General features: G+C 56.0%; 1 protein-coding gene across 1 annotated transcript in view; it reads left to right on the plus strand.

Annotated features, from left to right (window-relative positions):
* Nucleotides 1-18,452, plus strand: part of EEFSEC (eukaryotic elongation factor, selenocysteine-tRNA specific) — a 149,990-nt gene that overhangs the window by 65,721 nt on the left and 65,817 nt on the right. Inside the window, exons 3-4 of the mRNA XM_068558946.1 lie at nucleotides 3,874-3,970; nucleotides 6,002-6,166. Of these exons, the coding sequence (XP_068415047.1) occupies nucleotides 3,874-3,970; nucleotides 6,002-6,166 (262 nt within the window). The remainder of the gene's footprint in view (nucleotides 1-3,873; nucleotides 3,971-6,001; nucleotides 6,167-18,452) is intronic.

Here is an 18,452-nt window from a genome sequence, read left to right on the forward strand (position 1 = left end):
CAAGTGACCTTGTACCCTGCAACTTTGCTGAATTCAATTCTCCCTCTTTAAACATATAATTGTAATCATGAAGTATTTACATTTTTGATTTCTGCTTTTATTACTTAACATTATATAGAGCAGTTCTTCACGTAACCATCACCCTGTTCCTGACCCTTTGAAATGGCTTAAGTTTTCCTTCTTGTAAATAAATAGTCCTGGGTGAACATCTTTGACCATCACTAAACTTTGTCTGTATTTTCGGTTTTTCCTCTTGAGAGAGCCCCAGGTATGGGGTCACTAGGTCAAAGGGAAGGAGCCCTTTAGAACCTTTTGTGCATCTCTGTGTTCTTTTCCATTTCACACAGGTGCCAGCGGTGAGCTCTAGTATCTAATTTAAAAATATATTTGGGGACTTCCCTTGCCGTCCAGTGGTTAGCACTTTGCCTTCCAATGCAGGGGGTGCGGGTTCGATCCCTGGTTGGGGAGCTAAGATCCCACGTGCCTCGCGGCCAAAAAACCAAAAGATAAAACAGAAGCAGTATTGTAACAAATTCAATAAAGACTTTAAAAAAATATTTTAAAAAATATATATTTGAAACATTTAGGATAGAATGTTGTTTTACTCTTGTTATAATATGTGATTCTTTAATTACTGGTAAGGCTGAACATTTTTCCTTAAGTGTATTAAATAGTTGTGTTTTTGTGTGTTTAATTTGTGCCCGTGTGTTTTGTCTATTTGCCTCTTGTGATTTTAATGCTTTTCTTTTTGATATTCAGGAGTGTTTAATATTAATAAGGATGTTGTTATTAATTAACCCTTTGTCTATCATATTTCCTACAAATAAGTCTTTTGCATTTGTTGTTTGTCTTTCTGTTTTAGTTTCTTTTTTTTTTGACATGCAGAAGTTTCTAATTTTTATGTAGTCAAGCTCTTTGTTTTTCTTTGTGATTTCTTTATCTCTGAAAGCATTTAAAATTACTCTTGCAGAAGCATTTATCAGTGTTAACAGAAATAAAAATAGAAGATAAAAATGTACCCACAATCTTCCCAATGCAGCGAATTAAAGTGTTTTTTCCCTCGGAACCCTGTCAGTCTTTCCCACCTGTACATAGTTTGAGGTAGTTGTTATTACAACATTGACACTGTTCTGTGTTCTAGGCTTTTTTGTTTATCTTTCCACTAAACGTTATTGTCTGACAGCATCCTTGGTGCATCTTTCTCCCAGACTCCCTCTGTGTTTCCTCCTGCTTTTAAACCCTTTCTTTTCCCTTGTTTATGTTTTAGCCACGGCCGTCTGCTTAGTGCCCGCCTTCTCCCCGGGATTGGGTGGGATGCCAAATCCACGTGACCTGGCTCCTGCCAGCGGGCTCCTACAAGGAGTGCATTCCGTACCTGCTCTACGGCTGACTCACTTTATCTCTCAGCGTTGGTATTTCTTCCTCTGTAAAGTAGGAGCTGGTAAGTCCAGCCTCACAGTGTTTATTATGAGGGAGCATTTGATATGGAGCCTGGCACATCGTAGGGGCTTAGTAACAACAGCTGTAACGTGTGGAGCACCTGTTGTGTGCGTGGCCCTGTACTAGGGCTTTCCTGAGTGCAATCAGTCAGATGCTCACAGTTACCCCAGGCTTTTGTATCTGGCTTGACTGGTGAGAAAAATAAGGCATAATAAGTATCGCTGTTTTTTTTTAGTATCACTACTTTGAATTCTGCTATTCCAAACCTAAAACATAGACTCTCTTTGTTTACATCTTTTGCACGAGTTACACACACACACACAGATTCATGTGCACTTTTTTTTTTTTTTTAACTGATGTGAGTTGTTTTTGTATGTTGATGAAGGTCAGCCTGCATGCACAGTCAGCAGGTCTGGGCCCGGCTCACGCCATGAGGTACCACAGCTGCGCAGGGAGTGGGGTGGGGTGGGCGGAGAGGGGCGCTGGGAACAGGAGGCGCCCTCGGCTGTGCTCTGGGTCAGCTCCCACCTGGGCTGTGGGGCTGTGCTCAACGCTCTTCCTGACACCCCTGGCGGGAGCCCCTTGTGCTCCTAGAGCCCAGACAGCAGCCTAGGTCTGAAACCCAGGCAGGAGGGGCCTCTTGTCCCCCGGGGCTGCCAGCAGCCAGGATGCCCCATTGTGTGGCGTGCTCAGGAAACCAACAAGGCCAGCTTCTCTGGAGCCTGGGAAAGGGCCAGACACCCAGCCCGAAACGCATTTATGTTTTGTTACAATACATTGCCCAAAAGGGTTTGGATAAACAATAATTGAGTTTCCGAAAGCTTTATGGTTAATCGCTGGAATTCTCAGAGCACGCTTTTCCCCTTCTGCGGCCCTGGGCCTGGGGCTCGGAGCGCAGGCAGAGACGTGCACGTGGGACGGGCCCTGGCTCGGGGCGGGTCCTGGCTCACTGACTCCGAGGCCTGAGCCCCCGCTTCGGTCTAAGGGTGGGCTCTTCCAGGGAACTGCCGGATAGGAAAAATAATGATATTTCTCTGGGAAAGGGGCTTCGATGGAGCTCAGGCACATTCTGCCGCTTTCAGTGGCTGTCAAGCTGCTGTTTCCACTCTGAATACAGACTCCAGTTATTAAGGCTACTGCAGAGTTGGGGAGGGGTGGGTAGGAATAAGGCAAGTAAAAATGCCACGAAGTTCCCTTATTCTTACTGAGATTCAGCTGTTTTCCTTGACTAAACATTCCATAGATTGCTGCAAGCCTTTGGTTAATTTGCAGAGTTCTGAAAAGGTTGTTTCTGATCATTTTCCCAATGTTCTTATTGCCTTATGGAGAAGAGCCTTTTCGAATGTCTTCACTCCACATTTTGCTGATTTTTCAGTTGGTTGAGTCTTTGACCTGTACCTCATGAATTTATCCCAAATCCAGGCCAAGAAAAAAAAAAAAAAGTCACATCCACCAACATATTTATCACACTAGTGAAAAATTTGGGATGTTCTAAATGAGTCACTTTGGGGGGAAAGCATGTGAATTCTGAGTTGCACTATTATGCAGCTGTTAAAAATGAAAGCGGAGGTGGCAGGGGGGTGCGGGGAGGCGGGAGTGTAACATGGTGGTCGTGAGCCCTGGTTCTGGAGTCGGATGGGGTGGAGGTTGGCTCTGAGACTGATGGCAGTGACTTGGAGCAAATTAATTCACCTCTCTAAGCCTCACTTTCTCATCTGTAAAGTGGTGCCAATTCCATGGTGGTTTTGTGGGGTTTCATTGAAAGCGTCCAGGTCGTATTCTTGGCTTAGTCAAGTGAGTCTAATTATTATCATTGCTGTTGTTATTTTTCAATAGAAAATTCTTTCCGATATAATGGTAGATAAACTAGAAGGATATGAAATTGTATGAATATTGTAACCAAAATATGAAAAAAATAATTCATTGGCAATGCACGGAGAAACCAAGGTTGGAAGAAAGCACACCACAGTGATGGGATTATGGGTTGTATATTTTCTCTTTTCTGTTTTTTGGTGTTTTGTTCTCCAGTGGAAAAGGTAAATGTATACTCATAGTAAGAGTCTTTTCTTAAAGAGGCAGGCTCTCCAGGCGGCTGGGAGGCTGTGGAGGGGGCCTCCGGGCAGGTCTGGCAGGGACTTCTCAGTACCTGTGCTTCCCGAGTCTCTGCAGGAGGCCGGGCTGTGCCCCGTGGTCCTCTCCAAGGGCGTCTTTATTCAGGGGCCTGGGGCCCGGGCTTCACCGCTCCTCCTCAGGGAGCCCCCTTCTAACTTCTTTTGTTCAACGCGAGGCATTCCCTTCGGGCCTCCATGACCTGGTCTGCCAGGTGGGAGCACAGCGCCACCGCCGCCCTCGGCGCCTTCGACGGGGTGAGAGCAGAGGCCTCCCGTCGTGCTCGTCGGTGACCGTTGGGGGGGACTTGTCTTTCTGTTCCAGGTTCCGAGGTGCACCCATCATACCCGTGGCGGCCAGGCCTGGGGGACCGGACGCCCCTGAAACGGAAGCTCCACAGGGCATCCCAGAGCTCATTGAGGTACTGCCAGCTTGATCCGCGCTGGGGGCTCCGGCTCACTCCAGGGGGGGCCCAGCGAGGGGGACCCTCCACACTGACCCCTCGGTGCCACCTCCCTCGCCTTCCTCACGGAGTTAAGTCAGAGCAGAACCGCAGGCCTCCAGTCGCAGCCACGTCCTCGGGGGCCTCCTCTTCCCTTTCCCCGTCAAACTCGTCCACGAGGCAGCTCCCGCCAGGCTGGGGCTCTGGGGCTGCGCCACCCATTCCAGCACCTAGGGTTGTGCCAGCCCCTCCAGTGGGTCCCTCCCAGGCGGGGCCAGCGTGGCTTCCATCCTCGTCCCTTCCACCGGGCTTGGGGGTCACGGACAGAGGGGGAGCCCAGCCGATGGGAGGGCCCAGGGCACCCAGCGGGCAGAGTGGGAGTGGAGTCCCTCTGCTGAGCCCCCGGGCAGCTCAGAGGCTGCGGGGGTGAGGCGTCTTGACCCTGGCCCTGGACGGCGCGTTCCAGCACTGGCCTCACCACGTCTCTGACCTTCTGCGCTTAACCTGCTCTCTCTGGCCTCGGTTCCCTCACTTATAAAGTCAGGGAGATGGTACCACCACTTGGCGTGTGGAGTTCGTGTTCACACGTGTAACATGCCGGAATGGTGCCATATCAGAGCTTACTCTGACGGTGAGGTTGGTTACCACGTACCAGGCACCACCCTGAGTTCTTTCCTTACGTGATTATTAACATCCACGATGACATGATTGTTAACAAGACTTGAGAGGCTTAAGGTATTTATCCGCATTTTGCTAAGAAAGAGCCTGAGACTCAGAGATGTTAAGTGACTTGCCCGACGTCTCACAGTGAGCGTGAGGTGGAGGTGGGATTCAGATCCAGGTTGATTGTGTTGGGGTCCACCTGCCCCAGGTCCGCAGAGCCAGGGTCGGGTGTGACCACGTGCACGGCTGCTGTTTTTGTGATTACACGGTGCTGACCTTGCTGACTTAGCAAAACAAACATTTTCTGGGTGAAGCTTTTGTTACTTTTTCATCAGCTCCAGAGAGCATTGGTCTAGGAACCTGGGACAGTTGTTTTTGTTAAAGCAAAATCCACAAAAATGCTGGCTATTGAAATTGTTCATATATTCCTTTGAGAAGCCTCTGTGCAAATCTCAGGCCAAGCCTGTTTTGCGACTCTAGTCCTTTCCCACAAGAGTAGTTATCACGAGACTAAGAGTTTGGGACATTGACTACCAAATACTTTTTTGACAGTCTCTTCCCTAACGAAATCAGAAAGAAGCAAGAGGACAAACGTGGTCTTGATTTCCATTTGTTTCTTGGTAATCAGCTCCGACAGCACCGCGGAGCACAAGGGCAGTGGGCTGGCTGAGGCGGAAGCACGCGGGAGAGCGTGCAGAACAGGAAGAGCAGACCCACCGCGGAGGGCCAGCCCCTCTGTCCCCGCCGGGGCTTGGGGAAGGGGCCTTCACCCCTGCCCTGCCAGACAGAGGCTGCTGCCCTGGGAGTGTGCTTCAGGTTCCCTTCACGCACCGCGATGCAGCTGCTGGGGCGGCTTGGGGTGCTCACGGCCTGGAGGGGAGTGGACAAACAGACGACCCCAGCTGCACGTTACCTGGCGACGCAGCCAGCGCAAGAGCCAGCATCACCGCGGGGAGGGGGAGGCCACGCTGGCTGGCGAGCTGCCGGGGCTGGCCGGTGGCCGATGCCCAGTGTGAGCGGGCATGTGAGGCTGGGGAGCGACGTGCCCACGGGTGCCCTCAGTGGGCTGCCTCCGCGGCTGTGTGCGGGCCTGGAGCCCAGCCCGTTGGGACGCCGCTGCGGGAATCCCAGTGGGAGAGGATGGAGGAGGGTCCTCCACGGGCCCTTTCCCTCTGCACTGAGAGAGGGAGTGGGGCCTTGGCAGAGGCTCGGAGTGCAGTCGGAGGTGGTCCGCTCTGAGCTCCTGGGCCAGCTTGCCCGAGCCCTGGTCACACCCCCTGCCCTCCTCTGCCCTGCCCCATCCAGCTCCTCTCCCGACAGGGTGTGGCACCAGCATCTCTTTTCTAGCTCCTGACGTCCCAGATTTCCATCCCAAGGAGAGACCCCTCGGGACCGTTCCTCATGTCTGTGGACCACTGCTTCTCCATCAAAGGCCAAGGCACTGTGATGACAGGGACCATCCTCTCAGGCTCCGTCAGCCTCGGTGACAGTGTGGAGATCCCTACCCTCAAGGTCAGTCTTGCCTTGCCCTTCCTTTTGGCCCCTCGTCTAGCGGGAAGGGAGGGGGACAGTCCCTGTGCCTGTGCAGCTGCGGGGCCTGCTCCCCGGGGGCCGGCTCTGCCCTGCTCCTCCTTCTCGCCTGTCCTGCCCCCGTTCTGGAACTGCCGCTCGCCCCGGTTCTCGGCACAGCACCAGCTTGTTGGGAGACTCTCAAGCAGGCATTCTTTGTAAAGAGATGGAGCCTCCAGAGGGTGTGTGGGCTCAGGGGCATGTGGCCCATGAGTGAGGGCGCTGGGTGGAAGCCCTACCCCTTTCTACAAACCCCCCAGGTCAGGGTGGCAAGTACGTGTGGACTCATTTCTGGGTCCCTTTTGCTTAACCGCAAGGATTTCAAATTAAACACAATTAGAACCTTGTGTTGCTCAGAGCCATACAGTCTGGACACCACCCAGATGAGTGTCACATTCCTGGTGACACTGGCAGCTGCCACGTCATCTTTGGAAGACCTGGGAGAAGGGTGGCAGCTGGGGTCTCCCCGTCACCGCCGACTCCTGGTAACTTCTGGTCTGGCTCTGACTTAAAAGGTGTCCAGTGGCCTTGATACTTCCCTTCGGTGGGCTTTGCTTAAGGTTTTTGTTTACTGGAAAAGAAAAACTTACAGCTCCCTAACCGCCCTTCTCCTTCACGGGGAATCCAGGGTGGGGAACAAGGGCTGGTTAGAACTCGGAAACCTCCCAGGAACTCTGGTGTCCAGGGAAGGTCTCTGGTCCTCAGCGAGGCTACAGTGCGGGGGGGGGGGGGGGTGGAGGCTTGCTCTCGGCCTGTGTCCGAGGCCGGGGACGCTGCCGGCCGCTGGAGGTGCTCACAGCCCAGGTGCGTGGAGTCCGGGGGCCTGTGAAGTGGGCTTCTCCCTGCAGGACTGTGTGGAGACGAGTGCTGCAGTTGTCTGGCTCACTGGCTGTATTGGTCAGCGACCTCCAGAGAACCAGAACCGACAGGGTGTGGGTGTGTGCGTGTGCGTGTGCGTGTGTACAAAGAGAGCGATTTTAAGGAACTGGCCGGTGTGATTGTGAGGACAGCCGTCTGGAGACCCAGGGCAGAGTCGCTATTCAAATCTGAAGGCTGTTGGCTGCAGAATTTCCTCTTCTTCCCGGGAGGACAGTCTTTTCCTGTTCAGGCCTTGTCCACCATCATTATGGAGTGTCAACTGCTGTACTCCAAGTCTAGTCATCTAAATGTTAATCTCATCCAGAAAATGCCTTCACAGGAACCAGAATAGTGCTTAACCAGATATCTGGGACGTGTGGCCCAGACAAGTGGACACATGAAATTCACCGCCACCCTGGGGGGAGGTCCGTGCCTGCAGGGTCTGCCCTGAGCGAGGGGGAGGCCGGAGCACTGCTGGCACTGTGCCTGGCGTTGGCCATTTCCGGGCCAGGGCAGCCTGAGGCAGGAGAGGGGCATCTCGGGAGCGAGAGGGATGACCGGTGCTTCCGCAGGTGAAGGAAACATCAGCTTGAGATCTCTCCCCTCCACCCATTCCTCCTGCAGAGCCGGGGGTCGTAAGGAAGAGTCTCGTGACCAGGGTGGGCCAACCTGAGGGCTGCCTGGGGCGGCAGCAGGAGTTGGAGGGCAAGGGTCCCCTGACACTGTGAGGCGTGATCCCCTCCTCCCCTGGCTGTCGTGGAGGCTCCCGTGAAGACAGTCAGTCCTGGATATAAAGACTACTCAGATCAAATCCGCGTTGCTCCAAGTACTAAAAGTGCAAATCTTAAAAAATAAAGCACAAAATTATGAAAACAAACTAGACTTACATTTAACAAAACTAAGCTTATACTAGTGACTGTTTTAATTCCCAGCTGGGGCAGGGAATGAATACAACGCTAGATCCCCTTCCATTCCCTGTGTTCCCTGGGGCAGACCCCTCGGGGCCCCCTGGGCCCGCACCCCCTCTGCCCTGGGAGGGCAGCTGGGAGAGGGTGAGGAGCGGAAGAGGGCTCTGTGGGAAGCAGACGCGGACTTGGGTGCTTGAAGCTCTGGAGGGAAGGAGAGGCGTCTGCTGACCGGGTCAGTCAGTGGCCGCAGCGCCGGGGCCCAGGGCGTGGAGGAGGCGAAGGCAGGGCCGGCGGCCACCTTAAGCTCTCAGGGGCGCGAGTGGAGGCTTCTGAGATCTTTGGCTACTGTTTTCATCCTTATAAAGATGAACTTGCCTCTCAGAGTCCCAGGTACTGACCTGTGGTACTTGGGCACGTGGAGGTTGCTTGGCAAATATAAAGTTCATTCTCCTCTTGCTTTTGGGCGCCTGTTTTCCCCCAGCGTGCTTTCCAACCCTCTTGGTATCTATTGCTGTGCAAACCTCTAATTTACTCGTCGGGAGAAGCAGAACTTGTAGCAGTGAACTTGGATGTTGGCTGAGGGGTTTTCTAAGCGAAGTGTGGAAGGTGCAGCCTGGTTTCTCCTTTGCTGCTTATAGTAAAATGTGAGAGGAAAGGAGTGAATTGAGGAAGGAGCTGTGATTAGCAAGGGGAACCAGCTCCTGATGGCGTGGGAAATTCTTGGCTTGTGCAGATCCCAAAGGATGCTGAAAGCAGGAGATTCACTTTTGAGAGTGCGTGCCCTGCAGAAACGCCACGGGTGAGGCTGGACAGCCTTTGCTGAAGAGATTGGGTGTGTGTCTCACGGGTGCAATCAAATATCTAGCAGAAGCCAGGAAAGAGCTGGGCTTCTCCAGGAAGGATCTATGGAGAACCCTCTTGTTGAATGGCATAGATCCCCTTCACATACATGAGAGACGCACAGGTTTTTGAGGCTGTTATATCAGCAAAAACACTGCCAGCCAGGATGGAAAGGGACAGAGACCCGACAAAATTAAAAAAAAAAAAGCAATTGGACTTCTGGGATTGTACATGCAGGAAATGACAGGTAGGAGGGCTCAGCTACAACATGTGTTATCCTTCAAGATAAAGGAGGAATGACTCCAAGGGCAGAGCTCTGGACACAAAGGCAGAGGCCCAGAGAGGCGAGCCCAGAGGCCAGGGCCAGTGGAGCTTCCATGGGCCCAGAGGGCAAAGGATCAAGCCACAGAGGGTCGTTCGCAGGCCTGGACACCTAATGGAATTTGTTTTGCTGGGTTTCAAACTTGCTTGGGACCAGTGACCTCTGAGTTCCTTCCATTTTTCTCCCTATCCCTGTATTTTAAAAACAGATAACTTGTTTTCCAGTATTACAGGTCCACAGATAGAGAGGCGTCTTGCCCCAGAATAGATCATTCCGGATCACTCATGCCTAGTTAGGTGACTTAGCTGATGATACTTTTGAGCTGATGATATTTAGATGAGATTTTGGACCTAATTAGAGTTAATGCTAGAATGGGGTGAGAATCTGGGATGTTGGGATGGGGTGAAAGTATTTTGCACGTGAGATGGTTGTGACGTCTTGGGGAACAGAGGGCGGACCGTAGTGGGTTGAATTGTGCCCCACAAAAGGTGTGTCCCCCCAGAACCTCAGAATATGACCTTATTTGGAATGAGAGTCTTTGCAGATGTAATTAAGATAAGGATCTCTAGATGAGACCGTCCTGAGCAGGGTGGGCTCTTTATCCAATGACAAGTCCAGTGACACAGGGACTCTCGGGGAGGAGGGCATATGAAGCTAGAGGCTGGGACTGGGGTTCTGCAGCCTGGAGCTAAGCAATGCCCATGGTTGCCCGCATGGCCCGAAGCTAGGAGAGAGGATGGAAGGGGTACTTTTAGAGGCTCTAGAGGGGGCCAACCCAGCTGACACATCGGCTTTGGACTTGTGGCCTCCAGAACTGCGAGACGTGTTGTGGTGGCCCCAGGAAACGAATAGAGATTTTGGAAGAAAGGACTGAAGTCAGGAAGAGCTTGCAGTCCCCTGTAATCTTGGGCAGGTCCCTTAACGCCTCTGAGCTCTGACTTTCTCGTGAGGAATCGCAGCCCCGGCTCACCCTCTGGGGTTGTCGTGTGGGTGACGTGGGCCTTCAAGGCTTTGCGGGTGGGTCCGTCGCTTGCTGACGGCCAGCTCTGCTCTTCCTTTCTTCCCCATTACCCCATCTGACCGGGGAGAAGACCTAGACAGTGGAGCCCGCATTTGAAGCCATTTGGCCAGCACCAAAGACCGGCTCTGGGCATCATGCCCACTGCCCCGGGAGCCCCCCCGGAGTCCCCCCAGTCTCTCCACTCACCATCACGTGCCTGGGGCCTGTCGGACACTGGGGCACTGCAGGGCAGGCTCCAAACTGGACGGCTCTCTCCCAAGGCCAGTGACATCCCAGGCAGGTTTCACTAATCTACTTGGGCGCATCTGACCGCTTGAACTCCCCCGGGGGCACGGTGCGGCCCCTCCAAATAAATAGTTGTGTCCCCTCCCAGCCAGGCCGCCCGCTGGAGCCTGTCAGACCCTGGCCCTGTCTCTGCTGCACGTCCGTCCAGCTGGGGCCCATTAGCTGAGGGGGGGAACGTTGGGGCCCAGGGAGTGAAGGAGCAAAACCAAACCCCACTTAGAGCCAGACTGCTTTAAACCCAGACATCCTGCGACTCGCCAGCCTTCTCCTCAGGCTCTTTGGCTCTTTCCATCCTCAGCAGGGGGAACCCGTCGCTAAGATCTGATCTTGGGATTCTAGGCTAGTGATGCTTCCGGCAGTGATTGGCTATCAGGGTTGTAACGTCAGGAACTGTCGGAGACGCAGACGGTGGAGAAAGAGAGGCAGGGACCCAGGACCAGCCACAGGCAGGCTCCGCTCTCCTGCGCTTCACTGGCCGTCACGGCTCAGACCCCGAGAGCCCCCTCTGTCCCCGCTTCTGGGGGGCGGTGTGGGGCGCTGCCCACTAGGGGTGACGGCCGTAGAGTGCCCAGCACCTGGGAGGACACTTTGTCGTTCAGTGTTGCTGTCACATGGAACTCCTGTTGTGGGTTCCACAAGCAGTAAATGGTGGGGTCCTTTCCCGGTTGTGAGGAAACAGGTCTTTGCAGGGCTACTAAGTGGGTTACTGAAGTGGAACCCACGTCGGTTCTTGATAGTGAGGGGGCATCATGGGGTGTGTGGATACCTATTTAGCTGATCAAAGTTTTAGGGAGAGTTCAAAATTTGATAGCATATTCCTCCAAATCGAGTCCATTTTCAGGTTTACTTACCTCTTAACTAAAAACCCACGGAAAGGAAGAAGAAAATCCGAAACAGTATCTGGCGTTGCTCCTCTTACCTTTGCCTCCGCTCTTGGAAGCTGCTTTACAGGGGTGAGGTGAGACTGGGACTCGGCAAGGAGTCTGTTTTCCTGCCCCAGCAGGCCCGCGGCCCAGCCCCTCCTGGCCCACCTCCAGCGACCTCTGCCTCTTGCCCTGGTTCCTCACCTGCGGCCTTCGTGGGCCGGCTCCCCGCCCGGAGGGGGTCTCTCCTTGCAGCTCCCACGGCCCCGCCCTGGGTGGCTGGCCGCTCGCCCCCATGCGTGTCTCTGCCGCGTGTCGCACTGCAGAACCTCCTTGAGGACAGAGGCTGCGCCCTTCCGGCTCCGTGCTCTCAGCACCCGACCCGGAGCTTGGCCCAGACGAGGCCCCAGAAACTATTTAGTGAACGAAACAGTAGGAAGAAGCCAATAGGCAAATAAGCAGTTTGTTTCTGAGTAGGATTTTGATTCAAAGTATGCAGTTGATGACCTTAGAGGGCTGTGTTTGTAGAAGCTGCTCCCCGTGGGCCAGAAGCAGGAGTGGAGCGGGCGGTGGCCACTCCTCTTCAAGGCTTGTGTCTCGGCGCCTCACCAGCCGGGAGGCCCGGCGCTGGCTTATTTTCGGAGAATGACTGTAAGTCAGGCGCCCAGGGCCGCAGAGCTGGCTTCTCGAGCCGCCTTTCTCTCAAGACTGAGCCCCTCTGCTTCAGTGCTTTGTGTCTAGAAGTGTAGTTGGCCCATCTTCATCCTTAGCCGTTTCATGTTACAGGAGACGCATCAGGAAGGAAGCAGCGCCAGGCTGGCCCGGCCATCTCTCCCAGCCCCGCCAGCCCCTCTGGCTGGCACCGCAGGGAGAGGAGGGCCACCTGTGGCCCGTGGTGAGCTGCTGTGGTCCCTACTGCCCTGCTGTCTTTGCGGGCGCTGCTGCGACCTTCTTGGTTTTATTTTTCTCATTAAAGGAAAGTTGAGTGTTTCCTGAGTACACAGAGAGCAAGTGTACCACTTAAGCTGAATATTTATCATTCTTTCTTTTAAGAATAAAACAGTCATAAAAATACCATAAACATTGCTTTAATTGTTCACAGGCTTCAACTTGTAATAATCATGGGGAAAGGGCAAGTGAGACGTCTTTTTAAAGTAAAGGCACTTGCCTGCTTTCGTTTGAAGTTTTGTTAAAATGCTTTATTATAACATGTTCTTGTTTAAAAATAAATGCCGGCCACTAGAAGTTCTTTTTTTTCGGTCTTTTCAAAAGTATTTAAATGAGATGATTCTGGGCAAGGGAAGTCCAGAGTCTGAGCCAGCCTTACGGGACTGAGCTGGCTTCCGTCCGACCGCCAGCCGTGTCCTTGGCTTGCTGTTGGTGACCAGCGTTTGTGAGGACACACACAGGGGTGTGTGGATTAGAACAAGTCCCGCTGGGTAATTGCATCTGCCTGCCCGCAGGCACCTTTCCTCGCCCTGCACGCGTGCACGGGTGGAATTGCAGCCCCAGGCAGGGCCTCTTCGCGACAGGGCAGCGTCCTCTGAGAGCAGGTGGCAGGTCCCTGGTGTGAAGGAGAGGAGTGGGGCTGGACGTGGCGGGGGGGGGGGGGGGGGTGCTCTGGCAGCGGGAACCGTGCAGCGGCCCGGCGGGGAGGCAGCTTAGTGACTTGACGGCCTGAGAGAAGGTCGCTGTGGCTGGTGCTCAGAGAACAGGCACCGAGGAAGAGGGGCTGTGGGGCTGGAGGCGGGGGCAGAGCACTAGGGTCCAGAGGTTTCCGTCCAGCAGCTACTGAGACATGCAGGTGGTTTTGAAGGGTGGAGAGGTGAGCGTGGTTGTGTGTGTGCATATGCGTTTCCTGCTGTGCTAGAGAGGCCGACATTATGGAGAATGGATGCAGGGGGGCCAGAGTGCCTTTCTGGGGACCATTAGGAGGCCGTTGTGTAGTCCAGGCAGATGGAGGGGACGTGGATCAAGCTGGCGGCAGTGCAGTGGGACTTAACGGCCGTTTAGGAGGTGGAATGAACAAGGCTGGTGAGGCAGTGGATTTGGGCCAGGTGCAGGGGGGAGCCACGTCCAAGACAGCCCCCAGGTCTCTGGCTTGAGTAGCAGGTGGGGTGGTGGATCCGTTGCTGAGGGGGAGCTGGGAGAGGTCTGGGGGGTGAGGGCGGGGGCAGAGGGGAGCGTGGGTTGGGTTTTAGCAAGTTGGAGGTATTTGGGGGCATCCAGTTGCAGGGGAGGTATATGCGGCTGAAGCTCAGACGCCAGGGAAGACATGAATTTGTGCGCTGTTGGCGAATCCAGCCGCTGCCTCGGGGCCTCTGGCGGGGAAAGACGAGAAAAGTTAAAAAGCGAGCTTCAGCTGTTTCTCCTAAGGCTTTATTTCTGGTGCTTAAAGGCTGCCAACCCTCCTCCTGTTCTTGGCTTGGGAGCCTTCCCAGTTGTGCACGGTGAGGGTCTGAGTGGCCCCGGTGTTGGCATTTCAGGATACAGGGAGGGTCTTTCTGGGGGTGTTTGCGCTCTTTCGGATGACAGATGCCCCGGGCCAGCCTCGGGAGGAGCTGCCCCGGCCTGCCGGAGCCCGTGCCCGTCTGCGCAGCGTGCGTCCGCGGGGAGGGCAGCCGTGCCCCGGGCTCCACGACGCTGCCGCGCCAGAAACGAACGGGGTGACTGGGCGGAAGGTCAGGAGTTTAAGAGCTTGTTTCATTCAAGACGGGGGTAAGAGACAGGAGGGGAGTGCGCGGGGTTATATGTGGATCCTGGTATTTTCTTTGAGCTGTGGGGAGAGTGGTCGGGGCAGGAGGGGAGGCAGCCCGCCAGAGGGAACGCTGCCAACAGAGCTCCTAATGCGATCCAGACGCAGCCCATCTCCCGCCCCTAATGCAGTCCTGGCGGCAGGAAGGCCCGGCAGCAGGCCGTTAACCCTTCGGGTGCTGGCCGCCCGCAGGCCTCGGCCCTCAGCGCGCTGATGTCGGCCCCTAACTTGGTCCCAGGCGCGTCCTGAGATGGTCAGCAGCTGCAGGTGACAGGAGCTCGCCCTCCGCAGCCGTGGGGACCAGGGTCTCCGGTCACTCGGCTGCCGACCCGCACCCCTTCAGGGGGCCTTCCCTGGACACTGACCGGGGCCAAGTGCGTGGGCGACATTTTCTCAGGAAAGAGGTGGCTGCAGGGTCCGAGGGGAGGGGTGGCTTGCCCGGGGTTACGTAGCTGGCGGGAGGTGAGCTGGGGTGGGACCCCGGGACCCTCAGCCTGATCAGTGTCTCTGGTTGCCTTGGGGGCTGTGGAGCCTGCGCCTTCCTTGCTTCCCGGGGGGACCGGCCCCGCGTCTGTTTTCCCTGCCCTCTCCAAGCCCAGCAGCCAAGGAGCGCGCGGGTTTTCCGCGCTGTGAGTGGACTGACAGGCTCATCGTGGCCCTGACAGGGTGACGTAAATGTGGGTGGAGAGAGCACGCTGGAACCGCCAGGCCCACGAGCCTGCTCTGAGCCCTCAGTGAGTGTCTGTGGATAAAGGGGACGCACCAGCCCGTCTCCGCACGTGTACCGCTTGGTCCCACCCGTTCAGGAAAGCCATGCATGTGTGCATATGTTTGTGTATAAATGCGTCAAAAGAGATCTGAAAGGAGGCACAGCGACCTGTGAATAGTGGTTCCGTCTTGGGGGGCGGGGGTGGGGGAGGGAAGGCGGAATTCAGGGCTGAGAGAGCTTTCATGTTCGAGTCCCTGTAATTGGTGTTCAGATCTTTTACAACGAGCTTGGATTCATCTGTTTCTTGTGTGGCTTTTAGGGAAGAAAACACAGAAAGAATTAGAGAAAGAGCAGCTTCTGTTCTGCCCTTCCCTCTTCTCTCTCACCTCGCTGTGGCCTCACCTGCCTCGCCCTGGGCAGCCACTCTCCGCTGGGGAGGCCCCCGGGGGGCCCGGCGTGCTGTGCTGGGGGCCACCTCCTCTCAGGAAGCCTGAGGGGCCCCCGTTCCCGGCCCTGCAGTGTGGCCTGCAGTCACCTGGCCCCCCGCGTGGATTCCCGGCCTGCCCTCTGGCTGCAGTGCCCGCGGCCACTGCCCGCTTGCCCTCCCAAGCTGTTCTCCTTCACCCGTCCCGGGCTCCCAGCCTTTCCTCTCCTGTCTCCCTCGTGTCTCTCCCCCCAGAGCGTCACAAAAGACCTTGTTTGCTGGCCATTGCCTCCTGCCCTGTGGGGTGGCCCGGTGATACCCTTCTCCCTTTAACAGCAGCAGCCGTCTTTCCCGTTTTGACCCTGGGAAGGCCGGGCGCCGCTCTCCTTGCCCTCGCCCTCGCGCCGTGCTGAGCGCGTGCCTCTGCTTATCGAGGGCCTGCCCCCGCTCAGAGCCACAGTGGTCCTCGCCCCCCGCTTCTCCACGACCCCCCAGGAACACGAGGAGAAACCAGGGCCCAGAGGAGCTGAGTCGTCCCCCAGGCCCCCGTGTTTCGGGTGTAGACCTGCGTGCCTCTCCAGTGGCCTGTCCCGGGTCCACCGTCCCTGACTTGAGCCTCCGCGGTACGTGCCCACTTTCCTAGGCTGCTGTGGGGTGCTCGGGAGTGACCCTGCCCCTGCCAGCGTGCTGGCCTCAGGCTCTGCAGACCTCCGGTGTCCTCCTCAGTTTTAGCTTAACCTGGGCCTTGAGAGAGGAGGGGTTTGGGTGATGCGGCCTGGGCCCCGGGGTGACCGCAGCCCGGCTCTGGTAAGAGCCATGTCCCCGGAAAGGCGCCTGGCAGACAGACGTGAGCTGTGATGCGGGGGAGGCCATGCCAGACTGGCCCCTTTGGGGGTTTAGAACCTTGTGAAGTTGGCCACCTCCCTGAGCAGGGACCCTGAGGCTCTCCCACAGCTCCCCATGCTGCCCACTGACCCTCACTGCCCCCTGCCCAGCGGGGCCCACCGGAAGGGACTGTCCGGAGGGGAGCGAGGGGCTCTGCCCTCTCCTGCTGGCCTCCTGCTCCCGACTTGTGGTCTGGTCCTGTGACCTGGATAAAATGTAGCGACCAGCGGCCGGAAGTGTGTGGCCTGCCCGCTTCGGGCCAGGGGAGCCTCAGCTCCAGCCCCCTTCCTGGCTGCGGCCTCGGGTCACGGGGAGCCTGCGAGGGGCTTTTTGATGTGCACCGTGGATGCTTGGCTTGGCCAAGTTTGTTTGCTTAAGCATTGCTCTTGCCAGATCATTCGGACCTTCTCTTTCTTTTAAAAACATGCTGCTTGCCAAAGGTTATTTTGGATCTGTTTTTGTTTATCAGGTAGAGTTGTTCCAGCACGATTGAAAGCAGACCCACATGTCGACACGCGCCTGAGCTGCTCTCGGCCCGCGCACATGCACACACACGCACACGCGCGCACACAGGCTCTGTGCACAGCCGTCCAGGGCCCTAGAACGTACACGGCTTACGAGTGGGGTCTGGGGGCGGCAGCTTGAAGATTTTCATCGTCCAGGTGATAGCAATGGCAGGATTTCAGGTGGGGAGAAGCTAGGGGCTGTGACCTCTTGGGAGTCTCAACCAGGTGGGTGTGATGGAGCTTTGGGACCGGCGGGCCTGAGTGACCTGCCTGCTCCGGTCCAAGGCTCGCCCCACCCCCAGGCCTGCGGGGAGCATCGCACGGGCTGTGGCTGTATCCTTGGGAAGCACGCAGGGCTGCCTGCAGTCAGCAGGGGTGAGGGAACGGGTGTGGGGCTCCCGTTTAGGTGACTGGCTTTCTCCTGTGGGCGTGTTTGGGTGCTCCCTGCCAGAGGGCCTGCAGTGAATTTCTTCTGAAGGTGCGTCTCTCTCTCCGTCGGGACCTGTTGTGTGTACGCGGGGCTGCTCAGAAAGGCCTTTCTGCAGGTCCCTCTCAATCCTTGCCGCCCGGCCCCGTCGTACGCAGAGGGACGTGGTTCGGGTTACCGTCTTTCCTGCTCCAGGCCGGCAGCTGGACCAGTACTGAGAGGGTGCACTGTGCCCAGAGGGGGCGGGTGTGTTAGCTCACGGGCGTTTGATCACCTGTGACGGGGACCCACGCAGGTGAGCACACCTGACGAGGGACTGCGTCTGCTTCATGACAGTCAGCCCGCTCCTGCTCTGAGCACGGCTGAGTCAGGGCCCGCAGGCTGTCAGGACCAAGTCTCTCGACTTCACTCTGGTCCGTGTGGCTTGGCCTCAGGCAGACTCTGTCCTCCCGGGAGCCTCCTTCCCGGCAGCGCCGCACAAGGTCCCCAGACCCAGGGGCTGCCGTCAGCGGCTGGGCCAGCGGGGCAAGCCGGGCCCGGGGCACACGTGCGGTCTCCCTTTGGCTGAGCTGGGTATCCCAGGCGTGACCTCTGTGTGATGCTGCCACCACCCCTGGCCTGCAGGAACCCCGCTTCCATTTCCAGCCTTAAAGCAGCGAAGGTCCACATGGAGGGTGTGGAGAAAGCTTCGTTCCTCCCCAGATGGGAGCGGGGAGACTCATTTTGTTATAATAACATTTTCTTCAGATTAAAAAAATAATAATAAGTGCTTGTCATTAAAAATCCGACACTACTGAAAAGGATGCAAAAACGATCTCCAGTCCCACCCATTGGAGAGAAGACCTGTGACCCTTTGTCAGCCCCCCAGAGAGCTCGAGTGAGCACAGACACGCGGGGGCAGCGCGACGCGGTGAGGCTGTGTGTCACGTGCAGCCGGGTACCCTCCATCCCCACCGCCCCCCAAGCTGGACGTCGTCCCTTTTCAGTAAAGGGAGATCGTATAGTCACGAAGCTGACTGCAAAGCTCAAAAGTAATCACGCCTGAGTTTGGGAACCTTTCTAACATGTATTTTACACTCCCCTCTTTCGTCACACTGCACAATTCTTCCTAGAATACGGCTTATAATTTCATCTTTTCGTGATGACTCAGCTCATTTTGATGAACCAGTGGACATTATAGGGTTGGCTCTGTTGAAGCGTGTGGTCTGTTTGCTCCTCTGAACGGCTCCCTGCACACAGCCCTGGGGGCGCTGGTAGCCTGTCGGGGGAGCGGGGGCAACACTGCGGTGTGCAGGCCACGGGCTCCTTCCCTAGTTATGGGGCCTTGCAGAGGCCAGGTGTGAGCGGAGGGTCCAAGTGGGCTTCCGGACACTCCTAGGGTTGCCTGATGAGAGCAGAACCCTCCCACCATTTGCCTTTACCCCGA

The sequence above is a fragment of the Eschrichtius robustus genome, chromosome 12, assembly GCF_028021215.1.
Source record: "Eschrichtius robustus isolate mEscRob2 chromosome 12, mEscRob2.pri, whole genome shotgun sequence".
Classification (NCBI taxonomy): Eukaryota; Metazoa; Chordata; class Mammalia; order Artiodactyla; family Eschrichtiidae; genus Eschrichtius; species Eschrichtius robustus.